The sequence below is a fragment of the Geotrypetes seraphini genome, chromosome 2 (assembly GCF_902459505.1).
Source record: "Geotrypetes seraphini chromosome 2, aGeoSer1.1, whole genome shotgun sequence".
NCBI lineage: Eukaryota > Metazoa > Chordata > Amphibia > Gymnophiona > Dermophiidae > Geotrypetes > Geotrypetes seraphini.
Genome location: NC_047085.1, coordinates 321,861,858 through 321,885,076, shown reverse-complemented (window position 1 = coordinate 321,885,076; position 23,219 = coordinate 321,861,858). Strand labels below are relative to the sequence as shown.

Sequence of the window (23,219 nt, the reverse complement as noted above, 5' to 3'; positions counted from 1 at the left end):
CAGTTCAAGGCGGATTACAAAAGAGCTAACTGGACATTTCCAGGAACGTTACAATTTTTTTTGTTTGTTTGCTTTTTTGTTACAGATGAGAATAAGGTAGTTGGATATTTCCAGTAATCGCTGTGACGCTCATAGGGATTTAATGGGCATCATAGTGTTTGCCATGGCTTTGTAAAAGGGGCGGATAGTCAAGTTCAACATGACATCATGTTTCAATATAATCTAAGGGCTCCTTTTACTAAACAGCACTAGAGATTTTTAGTGCGGGCTGGCGAGGTAAAGGCTCCGTCGCTCATAAAATTTACCTCACCAACCTGCACTAAAAACCTTTAGCACTGTTTAGTAAAACCTCAATAATGAGATATTAGTATCATCACCAAGGCCTTCGGAATGAAGAAGCAATGAAGGATCTTGATGTAAATTCTAACACCTAATTAAGGAGTTACCCCTGATGAAGATTATATTTAAACATGATCTCATATCAGACTTGATTAAATGTGCAGGTATGTTTTGCGTTATTTAAACTGATTTAACAATTCTGCTATTTGAAAATGTATTTAAACTTATCAAGTATCCACTTGTGCAGAGAGGTAAAGTTAAGCAGAAAATAAAATACAATACAGATAATTATCTGCTATCATAAGAAAAAAAAAGAATATATATAACTTAACTTTAACTCAAGTCCTCAAAAATGGAGAGCAGTATGTAGAATCAGCGAGAATTATAATAAGAAATTAAAAACCAAAAAACTGAAGACTAAAGATTGTATTAGCTGAGGAAGGAAATCAATCAAAGAGTACTCATATTCCCCCTTCTGTTTTCAGGTGAGCCGCTGACAAGAAGGTTGTAAGTTGGCTAGAATCAAAGAAAACATATTTTTGCATTTGATACAATATCACACATTTGTATGGGTGATGAAGAAAAAAGGTCGCTCCAAGAGCAATAACACCTGGTTTTTTAACAACAAAAATTCACATCGACGTTTTTGCGTATCTCTTGACAGATCTGGAAACATTTGTATCTTATACCCAAGAAGTTTTTTCTGTTTATTTTTAAAGAAAAGTCTCAATAACCAGTTTTTATCAGGTGCTAAGGCAACTGTGAGAAGAAGTGTTGCTGGCTTTGCTACTTCCCTATCCGAAAGTTCCAAAATTGTGGAAATATTAAGCAATTGTTGATCATCTTCCTTTAATTTTTCTTCCCTTTTGATAGGTAAATAATACACCTGAGTAAATGGCGGCAGCAGTTCCCCTGTGATTTCTAAAACTTCCTCCAAGTAACATTTCAGCATGTCTCTAGGAGTTACAGCCGCAACCCTAGGAAAATTAATTAGTCTAAGATTGTTATTATGAGAGAAGTTTTCTAGACTCCAATTTTCTCCTTAAATTGATATTATCTCTCACCAGTGTTTTCAGTAACTTGTTTAGAAACTTTCATTTCTTGGGAAGAATAAAATGTTGAATTTTTTAAGTCTTGTAAGTCAACTTTGATATTCTTAATTTCATTTTCTTGGATATTAATCTTATGCTCCAGCTGAAACAGCTGGGGCTTGATTGATTTAGCTAGATCCGCTACAAGATCTCAAATTGCCTCAAGAGTTACCTCTTGGGGTTTCTTAAATGTAAAGGAAAGTTCTTTAGAGTCAAAAATCTCACCAATCGGAGTTCCCTCCTGACTGTGGTTCTCCTGCTCACGGACAGACCGCGGTGTTGGCAAATCCCCAGATTCCAACGGGGCCCCCTGTTAGGACTGGGGATCCAAGTCCATGCTCCCTTCGATGCTCCAAATGGCCTCCGGGAAGAGTCCCTCACCGCCTTCCGATGGTTCCTCCACCCGCGGGGAGCTGGCGATCTGAGGAGGAGGAGGAGGCACTCTGGCGTCGGGGCTCAAGGTGGTTTCCAGGCCCATGGAGAACACCTCCATCTCGCTACGGCGCGTCTCCTGCGGGCGTGCCGATGCCCCTGTGACATCCTGCATCTGGCACCGAAGTTCGTCTATACTGCCGAGACTGGCCGGGCCCGAATGCCATGAGGCTCCAACGGCGCTACAGCCCCTCCGCTTCGGCATTACTCAAGGTAAATTTGTTAGAAAAGGACAAGAATAAACTAGCACTCTGTTACGAAGCGCTAAGTTAAACAGTTTATCCGCCATCTTGGTCGTCCTCCCGAAAAGTTGATTACTTCATGTTATGTTATCTTCCCATGATGAAATTCCATTATATATAAAATATCTGAATTAAAAGATCAGAGAATTATTATCACCTCTTTTACAATACCGCAAAAGCGGTTTTTAACGCCGGCCGGTGCGTTGAATGTTGTGCACTGCTCTGACACTCTCATTCAGTTCCCATGAGCATCTGAGCAGCACACAGTATTCAGTGTACTAGCTGGTGCTAAAAAACACTTGCAGTTTTGTAAAAAAGGTGTTGGGGAGGGGGGGATATATGATCTTTTATAAAGACATCCCCCAAATTCTATAAATGGTGCTTTGAGTAGCATGCACAAATTTGAGCACGTGCCCAATTTGTGTGGGCAACTTAACTGAATAATGAGCCAATTAACTCTGATAATTGATTTCTTAACCAGCAATAGTTATCATTGCTTTTAATTGAAAATTACGTATATAAATTTAGGCACACAATCCACATCTAAAATTTACATGCGGCATCAAAAAGGGGGTGTAGAAATGGGATTGTCATGGTCAGATCAGAAGCGTCCCTCAAAGTTACACATGTAATAAGAGGAACCCCAACCCCCCACTCCATTATAAATAGAGAAAAGAGAGACTTCCAGAGTCAATTTCATTGTGCTTCCTTCAAGCCACTATCTTGTCTCACCAGGGTAATCTCAATCAGATCTGTTTATATCAAAGATGAATGCAACAGTTAAATCATTCATTTCTAGCTCTTACTGTTTCACAAATCTTTTGGAATACACTGTTGAAAATATCTATAAAGAAGATATATGTTGAAACCTTGCAGCAAAATTACCTTGCAATAGCTTCTAACATTTTTGAACATGTATAAGAATGAAGCAGAGCTGATCTCCTGACCTCGTGGCACAATCAACTGGAAATTCCATGGGGTTTCCTCAACTCCTAACCTTCCAGTTAGCTGGGTCAAGAGTTGCTATGGGGGTAACATTCACTGCTTTTGGGGAAGGAAAGGGACAGAATTGTGGACATTGCTCAAGAGTGACACCTAGCAAGAGGATTCAGGGTTTCCAGAAGTGTTTGTGGTGCGTTACCCCCAAACTAGGGCTATTTTGGGGTTTGGTAGGTAAGTAGAAAATAGAAGAAAAATCACTAGATAGTTCCAAATGAAGGCTCGTGGTGCCAGTATCTCAGCCCTGGCTCCAACTTACTGGAGATCCAATAAGAATAAGGCGAAAAACTGGTTCAACAAAGAATATACTACAGAGCACATCACGTTAATTATGAATTTGCATGTCACTACTGCACTGTCAAATTAAATTACTCTACAGATAGTCATGCCTTTTTTTTTCAGCTCTGGCTTATATTTTTAACATATTATTGCTATTATTACTATTATGACTGATCATGTGCACATTACCTTATTTTTGAGATTATAAGTAATTTAGTTTTAATTATTTGCTTCTGTTTAAATTTTCTGTTCTACTGATTTGCATGTGTCTGTGTCTCAATGTCTGCTGTGTACAATGTAGTGGTATACTGTGCCTAAATCCGTCATTTGCATTTTTTATGTGACCCTGGGCAAGTCACTCAGTCCTCCATAGCCCCTGGTACATTAGATAGATTGTGAGCCCACCGGAACAGATAGGGAAAATGCTTGAGTACCTGATTGTAAAACCGCTTAGATAACCTTGATAGGCGGTATATAAAATCCTAATAAAACTTGAAACTTGATAGGTTGTGAAACTGAGAGGTGTGGTTTGCTAACTACATCTGTAGGGTTTATCTGGAAGAACAATATGCAGTTCAGTGGTCTTCAAAGAATCCCAATTTATAACTGTCAAGATCCACATGGATGACATTTTAGGGAGTTCAGACCAAATGGTGCAATAACAGTTAAATAATCCTGGTACTTTTTAGAAGGAAGTGATGTGAGCAAAAGCATGGCTGTATTAAACATGACAGAAGGGAAAATATGAAAAATATGAAATATGAAATATGAAAAAGGATCTGCAAAAGTTAGAGGAATGGTCTAATGCCTGGCAACTAAAATTCAATGCAAAGAAATGCAGAGTAATGCATTTGGGGATTAATAATAGGAAGGAACCGTATATGCTGGGAGGAGAGAAGCTGATATGCACGGACGGGGAGAGGGACCTTGGGGTGATAGTGTCCGAAGATCTAAAGGCGAAAAAAACAGTGTGACAAGGCAGTGGCTGCTGCCAGAAGGATTCTGGGCTGTATAAAGAGAGGCGTAGTCAGTAGAAGAAAGAAGGTGTTGATGCCCCTGTACAGGTTATTGGTGAGGCCCCACTTGGAGTATTGTGTTCAGTTTTGGAGACCGTATCTGGCGAAAGACGTAAGAAGACTTGAGGCGGTCCAGAGGAGGGCGACGAAAATGATAGGAGGCTTGCACCAGAAGACATATGAGGAGAGACTGGAAGCCCTGAATATGTATACCCTAGAGAGGAAAGGAGAGACAGGGGAGATATGATTCAGACGTTCAAATACTTAAAGGGTATTAACGTAGAACAAAATCTTTTCCAGAGAAAGGAAAATGGTAAAACCAGAGGACATAATTTGAGGTTGAGGGGTGGTAGATTCAGGGGCAATGTTAGGAAATTCTACTTTACGGAGAGGGTGGTGGATGCCTGGAATGCGCTCCCGAGAAAGGTGGTGGAGAGTAAAACTGTGACTGAGTTCAAAGAAGCGTGGGATGAACACAGAAGATTTAGAATCAGAAAATAATATTAAAGATTGAACTAGGCCAGTTACTGGGCAGACTTGTACGGTCTGTGTCTGTGTATGGCCGTTTGGAGGAGGATGGGCAGGGGAGGGCTTCAATGGCTGGGAGGGTGTAGATGGGCTGGAGTAAGTCTTAACAGAGATTTCGGCAGTTGGAACCCAAGCATAGTACCGGGTAAAGCTTTGGATTCTCGCCCAGAAATAGCTAAGAAGAAAAAAAAAAAAAATAATAAAATTTTAAATTGAATCAGGTTGGGCAGACTGGATGGACCATTCGGGTCTTTATCTGCCGTCATCTACTATGTTACTATGTTACTATGGCATATTTGCCACTTTATCTTACAAGCTACATATACAGTGCTATAATTTTATTTGCTCATAAACTTATTTTAATGCATGAAAGCATAATACCTAAGCTCCAATTGCCTAGTGAGAAATATGCATTTTGTGGCAGCTAATTCTTCATTGGAAGATTTCAGCACTATAAGCCATGTGCCTTAATCCAGTCAAATTATTAACCAAACAAAAGGTATCTGTGTCATGTTTATTCTACCAGGGCCCATTTAACCCCTTCTTTTACTAACGTGCGCAAACCGATTTAGTGCACGCTAAACGCTAATGCATCCATAGACTAACATGCACGCATTAGCGTTTAGCTCGTGCTAATTCGATTAACGCGCCTTAGTAAAAGAAGGCCTGAATCAGAGTTATAGTGCAAGGCTTCCCGAGCTTGTCCTGGTTATCCCACAACCAGTCAGGTTTTCTTGATTTCCATAATGAATATGCATGAGATAAATCTGCATACATTGGAGTCTCATTCCATACATATTTCTCTTCTCTACACTCATTGGGAATACTCCGAAAATCAAACTGGTTATGAGGCTACTCAGAAAGGTTTTGGAAGCCCTTCAGATATGTTGCAGTGCTAATTCTAACAACAATGATGTATGTATATTTTTATTTTTCATCTTAGCAACAAGAACAAGACCCCACAAACTTATACATCTCAAATTTACCTATTTCCATGGATGAGCAGGAATTAGAGAATATGCTGAAACCCTTTGGACATGTCATTTCAACAAGAATATTAAGAGACGCCAGTGGAGTTAGTAGAGGAGTTGGATTTGCTAGGTAAGAATCATTTCATTTATGAGCTTTTCTTTTCCCCTGTCTCCTTTCAAAGTGTGCTTTTACAAGACCTCATTCATCTCTAATGAATCATCTGCAAAACATCTCTACTTCCCAGGAAGAGTTATTTTGATTTGCAAATGATTTTTTTTTTTTTTAGAAATCATACCTTAGAGTATTGAACATCGTCATAGTGTACTCTTGTAACCCAATGTTCTTTAGCTCTGAAAAAATGTCTTACTGACACTGGCTGGAATAATAATACTGTAAAACAGCCAACTTGCTTTCTTCTTCCCTGAGGATTTTTCCTTATAAACGTACCAGATAATTCAGATCAAAGCCACAGATCAGAGAACTTGCTGTCATTCCAAAAGCAAAATCACTTTATTATCAGACTGAAGGCTTGATTTATTTTGGTTATTTTCCCGTTCTGTGTTAATGGGAAAATAAACCATTGGTAAATCAAGCTTATGCACTGAAGCCCCCACACATTTTAGCAGGTTTATACATTATGCGGCTCATAATCAAAACTTTAAAATATCCAAAAACCAGTCTAAGTCGGCACTTGGATGGCCTAATAGCAGGGACGTCCAAGTGCTGATAATGAAAACCAACTTTCTGGATGTGCATCAGCATTTCTAAGCTGCTGTGCATCCAGAGAGCAAAGGGGTGTGTTGGGAGGTGTGTTATGGGCAGGAATTGAGTGGGCTTCAACCTGGATGTACCCCAGCCATAATCAAAGCTTTTCCAGCGGGAACATAGATGCCGGCAGTTAGACCTGTTTGAGTTGTGTCTAAGTTCCACAAAGGTGCCCAAACTATCAGGATCTACTGAGTTGCAGAGCCCTACACCCCTCCCCCTGACATTCTCCAAATCCCCCTGACATCCCCAACATCCTCTAACATCCCAGACCTCCCTCACCATCCCCCACATCCCCCTCACATCCCTGATATCCTGGACCTCCTTACATCTCTGTCCCCCACATCCCCCCCAACATTCCTAGGCTCACTTCCCACATCCCCAGACCCCCTGTACCTTTGGATGAGAAAATGATAAGAGGGAAGCTCACTTCCTCCTGCCTACAGGGCCGCATGCTGCAAATGATGGGGCTTCCCCCTTCTAATGCATTTTCTTTTCATTCTGTTGTTTCTATCCAGCATCTCTCCTCTCTCCCACCTTCTATGCAGCATCTGCCCCTTTTATCCGACCACTGTCCACCCTCTCTCTCTCTCTCTTCCACCCACTATCTGCCCTCCCCCTGCATCTTCCCTCTTTCTATATCCCCTCCATAAACTGTCTATCCTGTGTCCCTTCTCTTTTTTGTACATGATTCATTTCAGCTTCACACATTTTGCTCTCTCTGTCTCCACCCCCTCCCCTATGCTCTGGCATCTCTCTCTTCCTCTTTCCTTCCTTCCCTTCTCTCCCTGGTGTAGCACCCCTTAGTTTCAGTGTCAACGCACAGAAATAGAAAATGTGTCACAATGGTGTTAAAATCCCTAAGACAAAGCTCACTTCCACCTTATTGCTACAGAGGTTTTAGGAAACTTCAAGGTACATTTAGTCTCCAGCAAAAATACCAGTACGGAAAGAGATCAATACTTCTAATAACATATATAAACTAACAATTTATTGTACAAAACAAAATTAAACATAAAAATGATTCAAATAAATTATTCAAGTAAACAATAACTATATCTCAAGTAAGGACTGAAAAAAAAATTAACCCTCAGTGTGCATACAGTAAAAATAAAGATATCCTCTCTTGCGTTGGCTAGAGCTAGAACAAAACCACTGGATGCCTGGATGCCACACTAGATGCCTGGAGTACTATTACTCACAGCTCTGAAACAGCACTGAATTCAGCTCTTAACTGCTGCTGAATTTAGCTCTCAACTGCTGCTGCTGTTCAAAACAAAACTTAAGAATCCTCCTGAGCACATTACCTTGAGAATCCTCCTGTGCACACCATCTCCTGGAATTTCCACAGGCACTCTCTTATTCAAAACTTCTACACTTTGTTACACTGGCAAAGGTATTGTAACCCCCTCCTTCTCAGACAGAGGTAAAAGGTATCCCTCTTGAAATAAGATTTGTTTAGTAGTCGTGCACACCGAGGGTTAAATTGATACCTTTCCCCAAGAGAAGGGGTGAATTACATAAACAAAATGATAATATATAATAATATGTTATCACCTTGAAATAAAAATAGTTATTAAACGTATAATAAAATAAATATAAAGAAGCACTAAGGATTCAGAATTTAAATTAGAAATAATATTTAATAAACAAATGCTGTAAATCAAATCTAAGCAAAGAGATTCTACTTCTCCTCTGTAAAGTTCTTCTTTTTCCTCAGATTTGGGTATTTGAGGCTTTATTTTCTTGCTATGTAGGGGTACCACGTAGGCGCGCTGTTGCTAGCAGAATCTCTTGCTGGAACCAACCTACTACTCTGACTTAAACAAACCAATAAGGGAAAACCCTATCCTAATATAATAACCCCCAAATTGCCTAAATATACTTTCTAAGCTAGAAAAAAAATAGATAATTGATATACCCTATACTTTTCCCTCCCCAGAATTTCCTATTTCTAAAATCACTCAAATTTCCTATATCTCAAATCCCCCGATATCTCAAATCACTCAGATTCTCAATAAACTTTACAACAGATATTCTCAGGAAAAGGTTCCCAAAACAGTTTACCAATTTTCTTTTATCAATATTCTCTTATAACATTCCACAGGAATCTGTCACAGGATCTCTCATAAAAATCTCCTCCAAAAATCAGCACCACAGAAGTCACTCAAAGATCCTCTCAAACATTTCCCAGAAGAGTCTCACAGAAGAGCAGACTGAAACTTTCCTCAAAAAATCAGCACAATAAATTTCTCACTTATAGAATCTCTCAAACACTTCTCAGAAGATTCTCACAGAATATCAGACTGAAACTTTATTCAGAACCATATATTTCTTAGTCAGGGAATCTTTCACACATTTCCCAGAAGATTCTCGCAGAACATCACAAAAACTCTCTTCAGATTCTCAAACATTACCAGCATCAATACCAAACTTCAGACCTTATCCAGAATTTCACAATCCTTCACAAATTCAAATAAAAACCACCATAATTACCTTCTCACCAGGCACAGAAACCAAAACACCTCCACACAGATCCAAGTCACCCTCCCAACTGTCAAATCTGACAGTTAGAATGTTCAGACAGCTGATGCTGATCTCTGCATGAGGATAGCAAACCTGTACAGGAAATTAGCAACAGAAAACCTCAAAACTGCACCAATACAAACCATACACAAACCATACTTCTCAAAATAAAAAAACACAGATATTTCCTTCCAGATCCTCTCTGCTTCATTAAACCCTTTAAAAACTTATTTAAACCCTGTTTTTCACACTAAAGTAACTATTAAACTTTTAACCCTGGTTACAGTATCTCTCTCCTCTCATCTCCTCTCCTTCCCTTCCCTTTCATCTCTCCCTCCACCTCCCCCTCCATGGTCTGGCATCTCCTCTCCTTCCTTTCCCCTTGGTCATGCATCTGTCTCCTTCCCTTCTTTCCTCCCATGCCCTGGCATCTCTCTTCTCCCCTTCCCTTCCATCTATCCCTTCCCCTCTACAGTCTGACATTTCCTCTCCTTCCTTTTCCCTTGGTTACGCATCTGTCTCCTTCCCTTCCCGATGCACCGGCATCTCTCTCCTTTCCTTCCCTTCCATCTCTCCCTCCTCCGCCATTTTTTGGCATCTCCTCCCCTTCCTTTCTTTACTTCCTTCCTTTCCCCTTAGTCTAGCATCTGTCTCCTTCCCTTCCCTCCATGTTCTGGCATATCTCCCTCCCCCTCCATGGTCTGACATCACTTCTCCTTTTTCCTCCCTCCCTCCCTATACTTTCCCTGGTCTTCCTTCTCCCTCCCTCTCCCCAGTCAGGTGCAGTAATTCTCCCCCCCCCTCTGCTCCCCTTCCCCCCTCTCTCACAGCTTCCCTGGACAGCAGCATAGTGTTCACTGCTCTCGTCAGCTTCGGGCCTTCCTCTCTGCTTGGTCCTGCCTTCGTGGAAACAGGAATATTTATGGGACCTCACGTGACCAACGCTCCTTCTGACCCATGCACCTCCCTCCCTTCCACTCATCTTCCCACAGCGACTACCAAGGGGGTGCTCTGATTCATCATGAACTTCTTCCAGCAGCTGGAGCATACATGATTCACTGTTCTCGTCAGCTTCGGGCCTTCCTCTCTGCCAGGTCCTGCCTTTGCGGAAACAGGAAGTAGGTGAGACCCAGCAGAGAGGAAAGCCCGAAGTCAACGAGAGCAATGATTCATGTATGCTGCTACTGCCAGAAGATGTTCATGATGCATCGGAGCACCCCCTTGGTAGCCACTGTGGGAAGGTGAGGGGAAGGGAGGGAGGTGCATGGGTTGGAAGGAGCAGAGATTCCTGGACTTCACGCCAGCATTGGTTACGTGAGGTCCCAAAAATATTGGGGGTGATCAGGAACCTACAGCACCCACATAGCTGGCATCTATGCCTTGACCAACCCTGGCACATCTTTTTCACTGAGGCAAAGGAGAGAAATTTGCCATTATTTGAGTCCAAAGGAGAGCAACATTTATGATCCCACTTATGAGCATGATATGAAATGAAAGTGTCAAGAAAAGTGTGGAATAACTTGTAAGTTTCATGGCTCCACATCATTCTCTTCTTGGTTGGACTGAGAACTTTTTATTGGCCCCTCGTAATATTTGGGCTTAAAGGCATATTGACAGTAGTTCATGCTGGAGCCATAGAACACCTGCAGAGTAACCATAGCAAAGGCAACAATGATCAACTCCATAGACCAACCAAACAAGTTCAACCAACACCACCACACTGGGCTAATTCTATAAGGAGCTGCCTTGATTTAGGTGGGAAGAACATGCATAAAATGCTGGCATTCTAATCATTTACATGCATACATATATGTTTGTAAAATACAATTTTTCTGGTTACACAGTATTATATAAGTACACACCAAAATACAATAATGGGAGGACAGAATACCCTTCTTTCCTGTTTGAAATATTTTCATGTCCCAGGCCCAGATCTCTCTGCTTGCCTCCCTCTCTCCCCCCTCAAGATAGCACACAGGTAACTGACAGAGGCAGCTATTAAAACAGGCTATCTCTGCCTGGTCCCGCTTGGGCCTTTTCTGGGCTGGATCTCGCCTCTGTGATGTAACTTCTTGTGGACAGGACCCGTCCAAGGAAGACCCAGGCATGGCTGGGCAGAGACAGCCTGTTTTAATCACTGCCTCTGCCAGCAACCTGTGAGCACATTTTCAGGACTTCTGCGGGTGGCAGTTGGTTGGCTGTGAGCAGCGAGTGGCAAGAAAGATGCTGAGCCACATGAGGATGGAAGGGGGGTTGGACAGACAACAGATTCATGTCAGGGATAGCTGGCAGGCAGATAAAAAAGGGAAAGTGGGTTCACTACTGGAGGTGGCCCCTACAATTGGGCAGCCCTGGTCATTTTGTTGGGCTCACTCATTGGTAACTATGCCCCTGCTACTCTATCCAGAGGCATTCTGGGGATGTTTGGGGGAGGATTCCAGTTAGCTCCCAATATTGAGAGCAAACTGATAAGTGTTGGTACATAAATAAGACTGCATAAATAGCTGTCCTATCTTTATGTGTTAATGAATGGCCGCTTAGCTCTGAATATTGAGTTAACCAGGCATGCGATAGCTGGCCTAAAAAAAATGGATATTCAATGCCAGTGATTGGATTTAGCCTGGCATTGAATATCTAGGTTCAACACCGGTGGTACACAGTAAGATCACTGCCTGCCAATGGCTTAATATTGAGAGGACTCTTTCTGGGTGCCTACTTTCTGTGCATGTATTTGGTCTAAATTTTATAGAAACCATTTTCTACATGTAAAAATAGGATTCACATCTTTATAAACTTGCCCTTGCAGAATAGCAATTTAAATGCTCTAATATGTGCTTATAAAGTTGTCTAGGGTTAGGTGTATTTAACGGGAGATGGTAAATAAAACAACAACATAGCGGCTGTTTTTCTGTGGTATGCCAGCTCTGTCGGTTCCCTAAATATGTGTGGGTGTCTGGTGCCTCAATCCAGGGCAGAAAGGTATGGGTGGGTGAGATTTCCCTCCCTGTTCTGCAGGAAAATGCTGTAAACTTGTCTCTATTAAAATTTAAATCCTCGGTCATTTGATCTTCACTGACAGATTTAACAGAAGAATCACTCTAGTCCAGTGTTTTTCAACCGCTGTTCCGCGGCACACTAGTGTGCCGCGAGATGTTGCCTGGTGTGCCGCAGGGCCGCCATCAGGGCAGTACTACCAGTCCTGCATTCAGGGGCCCGGAGCTGACAGGGGGCTCGAGGCAGGGGCACCAGTAGCTCGCCAAGGCAAAGTGAGTCGATCACCCAGGACTCACTTTGTCTTGGCGATCTAATCTATCGAGCCGATAAGTCTTCTTCTCCCCGACGTCAATTCTGCAGTCGGAGAGGAAGTTCGGGCCAGCCAATCGCTGCCTGGCTGGGCGGAACTTCCTCTCCGATTGCAGAATTGACGTCAGGGAGAGCATGCGTTGGCGTCGGCTTTGGGGCCTGTTATCCATTGGTGGGTCCTGTTCCCCGATGGCAGCGGCAGTGGCAGTGGCTTGGGGAACGGCAGGGAGAAAGAAAGAAAAGGGGCAGGCAGGGAAACAGAAGGAAAGAAGAGAAACAGAAAAAAAGAAAGAAAGGTCAGGGAGAGAGGAAGAAAAAGTTGGGGGAGGGAATGAGGTGTGGAGGAGAGAAAGCATACAGGCTGATAGAAGGGAAGAAAGATTGGATGCACAGTCAGAAGAAGAAAATGCAACCAGAAATCACCAGACAAGGTAGGAAAAATGATTTTATTTTAAATTTAGCAAAGTGGAGGCAGTATTACCACAGTTTTCAAATGAATTTGCCCAAATAACTTTATAGTTAACTGGGTAAATTCCCAGAGATGAAAACTTCCCTTCACTTACTATGCACAGTTCTGAATTTATATCTGCTGTCTATATTTTACAATATGGTCACCTTTTACTAAACCACAATAGTGGTTTTTAGCGCAGGGAGCCTATGAGCATCAAGAGCAGCGCTGGGCATTCAGCACAGCTCCCTGCACTAAAAACTGCTATTGTGGTTTAATAAAAAGGATGGAGGGTATATTTGTCTATTTTTGTATGCTATAAAAACCAAATACAGAGAGAGACTGAGAGCTGTTGACGAAGAGCTACGTGTGTGTCTTTCTTCGATTCCAGCCAGAATATCAGCTTTGTGTTCAGCCAAACAGGCCCAGGTTTCGCACTGAATAAAGTATTTTATAATTTTTCACCATTCTGTTTACTTAATATTTCATAATAAAGTAATTATAAAATACTTTCTTTGTGTTTATTTGATTCCTATTCAAGAGAATTACTTTATATATAGTCAATATAGGCACAGAGTTAAATTTTTTAACATTTTCTAATGGTGGTGTGCCTCGTGATTTTTTTTATGAAACAAGTGTGCCTTTGCCCAAAAAAGGTTGAAAAACACTGCTCTAGTCTATATTAACTTCTTTTTAACCTCAGCCCTCTTTTGGCTAAACCCTGTAACTGCAGCCTTATACAGTACAGAGGCAATTGCTCCCCCCCTTATATTGACGGTGGAGCAGAAAAAAAGTCCCTTTTATCCTGGTCTTCTTTCCAACCATATCCTGTTCTAATAATAATCCAGTCCCATTTCCCAGCACGTCCCGTCATCAGCCCATCATTGAAATTCACCGATCTTCTCCAGGACCACTTCACTTGCTCTCTCTAGGTAGCAAGGTGAGACATTTGTCTTATTACCAAAAACGCCTCTGTTTCACTTATAAAATATGCATCTTTCATTAAACATACTCTGATCTTTTTCCCTTTAGCCTCTATAAATATTTTTCATGCACAAATGTTCACAGCGAGTAACTTCTTTTCTCAGAGTAATTTCAATAATTTGAAAATGGTAGCACTCTTCCCCCTAGCAACACACTGATGGATTAGAATGTAATTCTCCCGATACTCAGACCATGGGAGATTGCCAGCAATTTCCTGCGATCCATGATGATACCGGCAATTTAATGCTAGCACCGTGTCGTCTGACCAGTACTGAATTTCGGACTATCTTTGACTGGCTGAGATATAGCCGGCTAGGACAATATTCAGAGGCTGGCTGGCTAAGTCTTAATGGCAAAAGATAGAGCCACTTTAAAAAGGTGTTCTATCTGGCCGTCAAAGTTAGCTAGTGAGTTACTGAATATCGGTGGTGACTGGCTGTGTCGCAATGACATAGCCAATCATCAGTCAATCCACTGAGCTGGATATTTAGCCTCAGTTTCTTTTTCTGATTGATTCTAGCCAACCTCAACTGACAGCCTGTTCTCTTCAGTACACAAACTATGTCCTACCATGTTAGTCCTACCGTTGTCTGCCTCGTCTCTATAGGCTCCTTTTACAAAGGGTCGCTAGCGGTTTTAGCGCGCGCGCTAGCCACTACCACCTCCTTTTAAGCAGGCGGTAATTGTTCAGCTAGTGCGCGCTAATCTTCTGTGTGCGCAAAAAATGCGAGCGTGCCTTTCTGAAAGGAGACCTATGTGTATGCCTAGCTGTAAAATATACATTATATAAGATAGGTGCAAATTTATAGAATAGTGATTCAGTCAGATTTTGGCATTTGTGTACATATGTGTTCACATATGTATGTATGTATGTAGGCAGGCCGTGCATATATTCGTGATCGTGTGACACCTCTGTATTTAAAATTCCATTGGCTACCAATGGAATTTAGGATCAAATTTAGGATCTTGATGTTGGCACGTACAGCATTATTTCAGCTACAGCCTTCATATCGCTCGAACTTGGTGTTATTTTATGCCCCAAGATGTTTACTATGATCTTTCAGTGACAACAGGGTAGTTAATAAGAACATAAGAACATAAGCAGTGCCTCCGCCGGGTCAGACCATAGGTCCATCCTGCCCGGCAGTCCGCTCCCGCGGCGGCCCAAACAGGTCACGACCTGTCTGAATCACCAGAAGGGGCTCCCTTGCCACCTTGGTTTCTCATTGAAGTCCTATCTTCCCATCGTAGTCCTAACCCTCCGGTCTTGCACATGCACGACCTGTTGGGTTTCTATACTTATTACCTGGTTAGCTTTCTATACCTGTGTTACATCCCAGCACCTCTCTCAGTATCCCACGATCCCTTTATCCCTCAGGAATCCGTCCAATCCCTGTTTGAATCCCTGTACCGTACTCTGCCTGATCACTTCCTCCGGTAGCGCATTCCAAGTGTCCACGACCCTTTGGGTGAAAGAAAACTTCCTTGCATTTGTTTTGAACCTATCTCCCTTCAGTTTCTCCGAATGCCCCCTCGTACTTGTTGTCCCCTTCAGTCTGAAGAATCTGTCCCTATCCACCCTCTCTATGCCCCTCATGATCTTGAAGGTCTCTATCATATCTCCCCTGAGCCTCCTTTTTTCCAGAGAGAAGAGCCCCAGCCTATCCAACCTCTCGGCGTATGGGCAGTGTTCCAGCCCTTTTACCAGTTTCGTTGCTCTCCTTTGGACTCTCTCAAGTACCGCCATGTCCTTCTTGAGGTGTGGCGACCAATACTGAACGCAGTTGTTCCTCATATTTCGAAGGCTCATCTTGCGTCAACTAGACTGTGCGTTCTTTTTATTTAGGGCTCCCTTTACTAAGGTGTGCTAGCGGTTTTAGCGCGCGCTAAACGCTAACGCCTCCATAGAGCTTGCATTAGTACTTTTTGTTTAGCGCGTGGTTAGCACGTGCTAACCTTTAGCACGCGCTAAAAAGGCTAGCGCACCTTAGTAAAAGGAGCCCTTAGGTCCACGGTTATGGAATAATTTGCCCATACAGTAGATTGGAGAAAAGAAGAATCATATATAAACTTTAAAAGACATCTAAAAGCGCACTTTTTTTTCAATTGGCTTTCTCAAATTGAATAATTGAGTTTGAGACTGTAATCTATAATTTGTATGAATGTAGTGAATAATTTCAGATATGGAAAAACAATTTTTTTTAAATTTGTATGTATTAATTATGGTTTATTGAGATTTGACTCTTTTTTATTAGAACTGTTATTAGAATTATTATGATGGAGATGTTGATTGCTTAGTATTTTAGAAAAAAAATTAACTTTTGCTTTTACTCTTCTCTATCCTATTTTTAAATGGAGTTCCTTTCTTATTGAATATGTATTGTACACCGCTTAGATCCTTTTTTAGGCTGTTATGCGGTATAGAAAGTTTTTAATAAACATAAACCCATGCCATTATTCTAATGAATCATGCACATAATTGGTATATAACTGTTACTGCATTCATTACAGAATTGTCATGCACGTAGCTGCATCATTTTTTTGTTGAAGGGTAAAGAACATTTTTATACTGTAGAATTTTAAATGGCTGTTAAGGTAATTGTTAACAGTGGAAAGAGCTCTTTGTGCAGATAATCAGACGGTAGACATACCCTGGGGTGTGTTGGTATCCACTTCCATAATGTGCTTCGCTGATTTTCTGTCACCTCAGTTTTACAAATATAGAGCTTCGGAAGGCAACTCTATTATCTTCCCAACCCCTCTTATGAATGAATATAGGTTTCAAAGATGGTATATCATTGTCAGTGCATAAGCTCTTTTGCCTTAGGTTTTCAGAACTACCGTAGTTACAAAGTTTTTCTCATAGACTTTGTGGATGTTTAGTAAACACTGAAAACTATTGTTTTAACGGTTGAATTCAATTAGAGGAAGATGGAGGGGGTGCTAGACAGCCCGATCAATATGGAGGCTTGAGTCACGAGCTCCTGCCAATGGCTCCGCTAATTCTACATTTCCACTCACCTTCTAAAAGAGAAATTGCGATTTTCCTAGCTGAAACGATGCCTATGTCTAAACAGGGTAAAACTGAGGCTGCTTTTGCTGGCACTTCTGGTGCTAAACGGCTGAAACAAGATCCGCCGACCCCTACTAAGGGCGATGCGAGCAGGCCACGTGCAGATCCTGAGCTTATGGTGTCGGATCAACTACAGCTCATTTCTAACATGCTATCAGAGAGCAAGGATGATATCAAGGATGTTAAGCACGAGATTATAAATCTCAAGGAGAAAATGTCGGTAATGGATGCCAAAATGTTTATTTTGGAACGGAAGAGCTCGTGGATGAGATCGCTACGAATGAAAAAATGGATTGGAGTGCCTTGCACACGCTGCAGATTCAGCTGGAAGATATTGGCAACCGTGGTCGCAGACATAATTTATGCATCAGCGGCTTAAATGAGTGGATTGAAGGCCCTGATGCTTGCAAATTTTTTTGAAGATTGGCTCCCCAAAGTGTTATCCCTGAAATTCGACAGGGCCCTAGAGGTGGAAAGGGCCCACTGGGTACCGACCAAATTGCCTTTCGGATCACAGCGAGCGAGACCAGTGGTGATGAAGTTGCTGCACTTCCCTCCATGTGGCAATGATCCTAGATAAGATGAAAACTCTCCGTAAACTTGACTGGCAGGGTCAAACTATCTACATTTCTGCTGATTACACTAAGGCCACGGCAGAGAAGCGATGCAAGTGCTTGGCCATGCGCCCTCGTCTGCGTGCTCTTGAGGCTTTGGTCTCTTATCGCCGGCGCGCTTCAAAATTACCTACCAAAACAGAACCCAAAATTATACCGACCCTGAGGAGGTGGATCGCTTCCTGAGGGAGCAGGAAGAGCTGCAGCGCATGGATACCTGATTGCCTCTAAGACTTTATCTTTATCCTGTTTTCTTTACTTTCGCTGTAATGGCGATGTGCAGCTCTGGTTGCTAGCCTTGTCATGCTCATACCACGGCTGTGAGTGAAATGTTATATCAGTTGTATTTTCTGTATTTACCCAACATTGTTTTTTACGGGGCTGTTGGGAGGGGGGGAGTTGGCTTCGAGCTTCCGTATTGTGGTGTCTCTTCCCCTTCGTAGGCCTTCGGGTCACCTTTTTGGCGGGATGGTTACAAGGCTTTTGTCTTGTGGGTGGATGGGGGTTTGGATGGCTGTTGGGAAGGTAGGGGGCTGTATGTGTGTGTGTGTATCTTTGGGGGTTTCCTACGTTTGATGTGGACTAGGCAGTTTTTATCAGGTATCAGGATCGTTAGGCAGCGGGATGTCTGTGAGTGTGCTGTACAGTTTTTCTTCTTTTTCATGCAGGGGATTGCAATATTATATGATTTTCTTGTTTAAATGTCAGTATGTAATGTATTATCTGAATATTAGAGGTTTGAATCACCCTATCAAGAGAAAGAAAATGTTGTTATTTTGCAAAGCATCATTCTGCTTAGGTGGTCTTTCTGCAGGAAACCAAATTGAACGCCATTGAGTCTGCTAAACTGAAGCGAGACTGGGTCTCTCACTGTTTTTTCTCTCCCGCAGTTTCATCTAAAGGTGGGGTGGCTATTTTACTGGCTAAGCATCTTCAATATACCATCATGCACTCCTCCCATGATTCTCATGATAGATGGGTTACGGTCACTCTTAACATTGCTTCCCAACGCTATACCTTTTTTATGCTCTTGGTCCTAATGTTGCTGATCCAGTTTTTTTTCAGGATTTAGCTAAAGAGCTGGCTTCTATCACCAAGGACTATTTTATTGTGGGTGGTGACTGGAATCTGGTTCTTGATGCGCATCTGGACCATAGATCTCAGTCTTCCTATCGACCTCCGAAAACGCATCCACTCCTGTTGAATATTATCCAGTGCTATGGATTGGCTGATGTCTGGCGCCTTTTCTACCCTAAGGACCTTGAATACACATTTTGGTCAGCACCCCACTCGTCTGCCTTCTATCCAACTCTCTCATACATTTTGTACAATCTTCATCTATACTTCCCTGTCCTCTAACGGATCATTCAACAATTTTGGTTACTCTTTGCTTATCTACTCCATCCTCTCCTGCCTCTACTTGGCACCTGAATGCCACCCTCTTGGCTGACACTGACTTTCTGGCCAAAGTTGAGACACGGACTAAGGATTACCTTATGCACAATGACACTCCGGATACAGCCTATCAGACCCTTTGGGATGCTTATAAGGCTTACTTAAGAGAGGAAATCATCTCAACAAAGACCGTAAGCGACTACTGACTGACTTGGATGCCCAAATTAAACCTTTGGAAGTCCGTTATCATGCCTCTACCACTGCTTCTGATTTAATGCAACTCCGCAAGCTTAAATTTCACTATAATTCTATTCTTTCCGAGCGGGCTGGTATTCTGCTGATGCATGAGGGGCTGTGTATTATGAACATTGCAACAAAGCAGTTACAATGTTGGCCAATTACCTCAAATACCAATTACCTCAAAGCCATTAGGACGTCCGGACCCCTAATCACTGACCCTAATGCCATTGCTGAACATTTTCGCTCCTTTTATGAGCATTTATATACTTCGGGAGTTGATCCTTCTATGGACGATTTTGCTGCTTTCTTTAAAGATATGGCCCCCCCTTCACTACCACCCCAACTCGTTATGGATCTCAATCGGCCCCTCACCACGGTGGAAATTGGAGAGGCTATAGCTGGCTTAAAATCAGGGAAAGCTCCAGGGGGGGATGGATACTCTTTGGGCTTCTATAAAACTTTTCAGACGCTTTTGATTCCCCATTTACTTAGACTCTATGATGATTTTTTGTATAGGGGGACCAGTGGGGGAACTTTTGCTGAAGCCAACATTGTGGTGTTTCCTAAACTTGGTTGAGATCCCCTTCTGTCCAAAAATTACAGACCCATCTCCCTACTCAATTACGATTGTAAAATTTTTGCAAAACTTCTTGCAGATTGGCTTAAGCTCTACCATTGCTCATCCACCCTACCCAATGTGGTTTTGTGAAGGGGTGATTGACTGCTGACAACTCCAGGGTATTTTGTCATGTGTTGCAAGCAGCCCAAAATATTTCCATTCCCACTTGTGTGATGTCCTTAGACGCAGAGAAAGCTTTTGACTATGTGGAATGGAAATATTTATTTTATACTCTGTGGTGGTTACAACTAGGTGATGCCTTTATTGATATGGTTAGTCTTTTATATGCTAATCCTAGGGCCAGATTGAATGTGGATTGCTATTTGTCGCCTTACTTCTCCCTGACTCGTGGTACGAGACAGGGTTGTCCCTTGTCACCTCTCCTGTTCAATCTGGCCCTGGAACCTCTGTTGTGGTGATTGGACTCCTCTCCTGACTTTCAAGGTATACCGGTGGGTTCCAACGAGGTCTGTGTTTCTGCCTTCACAGACGATGTGCTCCTCTACATTTCCAGACCGGAGGCTAGTCTTCTGGCTATCCTCACTCTTATCTCTGATTTTGGACGGCTTTCAGGTTTTACCATTAACTGGGATAAGACTGAGGTTCTACCTCTGAATCCTAACTGCACTCAAGCTATGATAGCTCCGTATGGTCTCACCTGGTGCATCACTGACATTAAATATTTAGGCATACGCTTTTGTAACACCTGGCAGGATACGGTGGCCTTGAATGTCAAGTTGTTGCTTACTAAGATCCAGACACTCTGTTCTCAATGGTCCCCCTTGCGTTTAACCTGGTGGGGCAGATTGGAGACCAATCCATATGATGCTGACCCTTAAAATCCTGTATGTTTTGCAAATGTTGCCACTGCCCCTTCCTCCCACTCTGTTCAAACAAGTGGATTGGCCAAATATCTTTGGAATGGGAAACCTTCCTGCATAGCCCTATCTATCCTTAAGAAGCCTTGGAATCAAGGGGGAGGGGCGGGGTAATTTCCCTCAGTACTCCTTGTATTCTTCTTCTTTCAGAATTCCTCAGGGATCTATTTTGTCCCCTCTCCTGTTCAATATCTTTCTTTCTCCACTACTAAGTATCTGCCAGTCTATTGGTTTCACTCCCTTCTCTTACGCTGACAATATTCAACTCATTCACCCACTGGATCCAGAAAACAATAATGACATTTCATCTATTAGTAAAAAACTAGAAACAATTCAAAACTGGCTTAGTTCAAATAAATTGGCATTAAATATAAATAAGACCAAATCAATGTTCTTCACTTGGAAAAAAGATATAGCCCTGAAGACCTCATTTGTTCTTAACAATATTCCTCTAAACTTAGTCTCTACTGTTAAAATTCTTGGGGTCACAATTGACGATAAACTACTTTATCACGACCATATTTCTCTCACTGTTAAAAATTGCTTTTTTAAGTTACGTTTGATTTGATCAATCGCTAAATTTCTAAGTCCAAAATCTATCAAAATACTGATCCACTCTTTGATTATAGCAAAACTAGACTATTGCAATGCTCTCCTACTTAATATTTCCCAAAAAGAAAAAAGAAGACTTCAGATCATACAAAACACTGTGATCAAACTAATATACAATGCTAGGAAATATGACCATGTCTCACCGTTGCTGATTGATGCCCATTGGCTTCCAATCGGCCATCACATCTTTTTTTAAATAATGTTGCTTATATTTAAAACTTTAGGATTCAATGAACCCCAATTTATATCAATATTGTTAATACCACATAATACTCTACGCCCACTTCGGTTTTCAAGCCAAAATTTACTTTCAATTCCATCTTTGAAAATAATAGGCATGAGACGATTGGACATGTTTTCTGTGATGGGCCCTCAATGGTGGAACTCTTTACCACAATACATTAGAAATGAGAAAGATCTTACATTGTTCAAAAAATCTTTAAAATCTTATCTTTTTAATGACGCTTTTAATACTTAAACCTCCAATAAAAATCTCAAAATATACCAAAGTTTTAACTACCCCCTTTCCCTTTTGTTTTTTTCCTTCTTGGTCTTTCTACTAAGATAAAAATTGTAACTATTCCTCTTTCCCTCCCTACTCATGTATGTAATATATGAAAGAATTTTGTTAATATGTTTGCCCTTTTGTAATATACCCTATTTTTAATTTTGTTCATCACTTAGTAATTCTAATAAGCGATTCATCAAATACTAATAAACTTGAACTTGAACTTGACTTGTATGCCACTGCGGCCTTGATACGGGGCGCTAGTAAGTGGTTTCTGCCCCAGACCAGTGGTGCTTTGTCCTATTGGGGGATGATAGAGAAGGGCCTGGTAGATCCTTATCCTTTAGATAAAGCCTGTTTTTCCACCAATGTTCCTTGCTTCCAAAAATGGGCGGTGCTTTCTGCTACTCAGAAGGCGTTAGTTGACCTTGGGCGGACCCTACCTTATCCTATGTATACTAGTATTTATTCCCCTATATGGGGTAACCCACACATCACTGTTGAGTCTCGTACGGTGTATTGGCCTACATGAATTGCATATGGAATTTGGTATCTTCAAGATATATTGATAGATCATAATCTAATGACCTTTGCACAGTTGCAATCAGTTTATGGTGTGCCTCCTCACCAGGTATGTAGATATCTCCAACTTTGTCATAGTATACATGCTGCTTTTGGACCCGCTTTGGAGAGTCTCCATAGGGGTTCTGCCTACTATGCTCTGCTGTTGGCTTATTGGAGCTCCAGACCTCATGTAATGTCCGTGATTTATGGTACCCTTATGACTTCAGATCAGAAACGTTTTCTTCCTATCCAGCGGCTCTGGATGCGAGATCTTGAATGTAACATCACTGCGCATCAATGGTCCTTGTTGTGGCGCTATTGTAATCGACCCCAGCATTCGGCCTCCATTAGACAATCTTTATTTTTTGTACTTCATAAATCCTTATGGACTCCTGTCAAACAGCAACGAGTGTCACCGACTTCTTCTACCAACTGCTGGAGATGTATGGTGTCTACTGGCACCTTCCAACACTTGCTTTTTGACTGTTCCTTCGTCTCTGGTTTTTGGTCAGAAGTGGGGGATATTATGAGTCACTTTTTCCCCTTCGCTGTTACTCTGGTGATACTGCGCTCTGCTATTCTGGAGCCACCACTTTCTTGTCCACATTCTGCTTTATTTGACATTCTACTTGGACTGGCCATTAAGACCGCCAGTCTCTTCATCACGTTGGTGGAACATGGTTCTTAATGCCTATCAATATGAGCTTCGTCTGGCTGAACGCAGGGGGTCACATTCAGCTTTTCATTGTATTTGGTCTCCGTTATTAACTTACTGTAATGGTTAATTAACTG

The 23,219-nt window shown here is 41.9% G+C and overlaps 1 protein-coding gene across 4 annotated transcripts in view; it reads left to right on the top strand.

Annotated features, from left to right (window-relative positions):
* The window catches only part of RBMS3 (RNA binding motif single stranded interacting protein 3), a 1,318,368-nt gene that overhangs the window by 928,876 nt on the left and 366,273 nt on the right, over positions 1-23,219 (top strand). For all 4 annotated transcript variants that reach the window (XM_033930140.1, XM_033930137.1, XM_033930138.1 and 1 more), the window contains one exon: positions 5,870-6,027. In XM_033930140.1, coding sequence (XP_033786031.1) covers positions 5,870-6,027 — 158 coding nt within the window. The remainder of the gene's footprint in view (positions 1-5,869; positions 6,028-23,219) is intronic.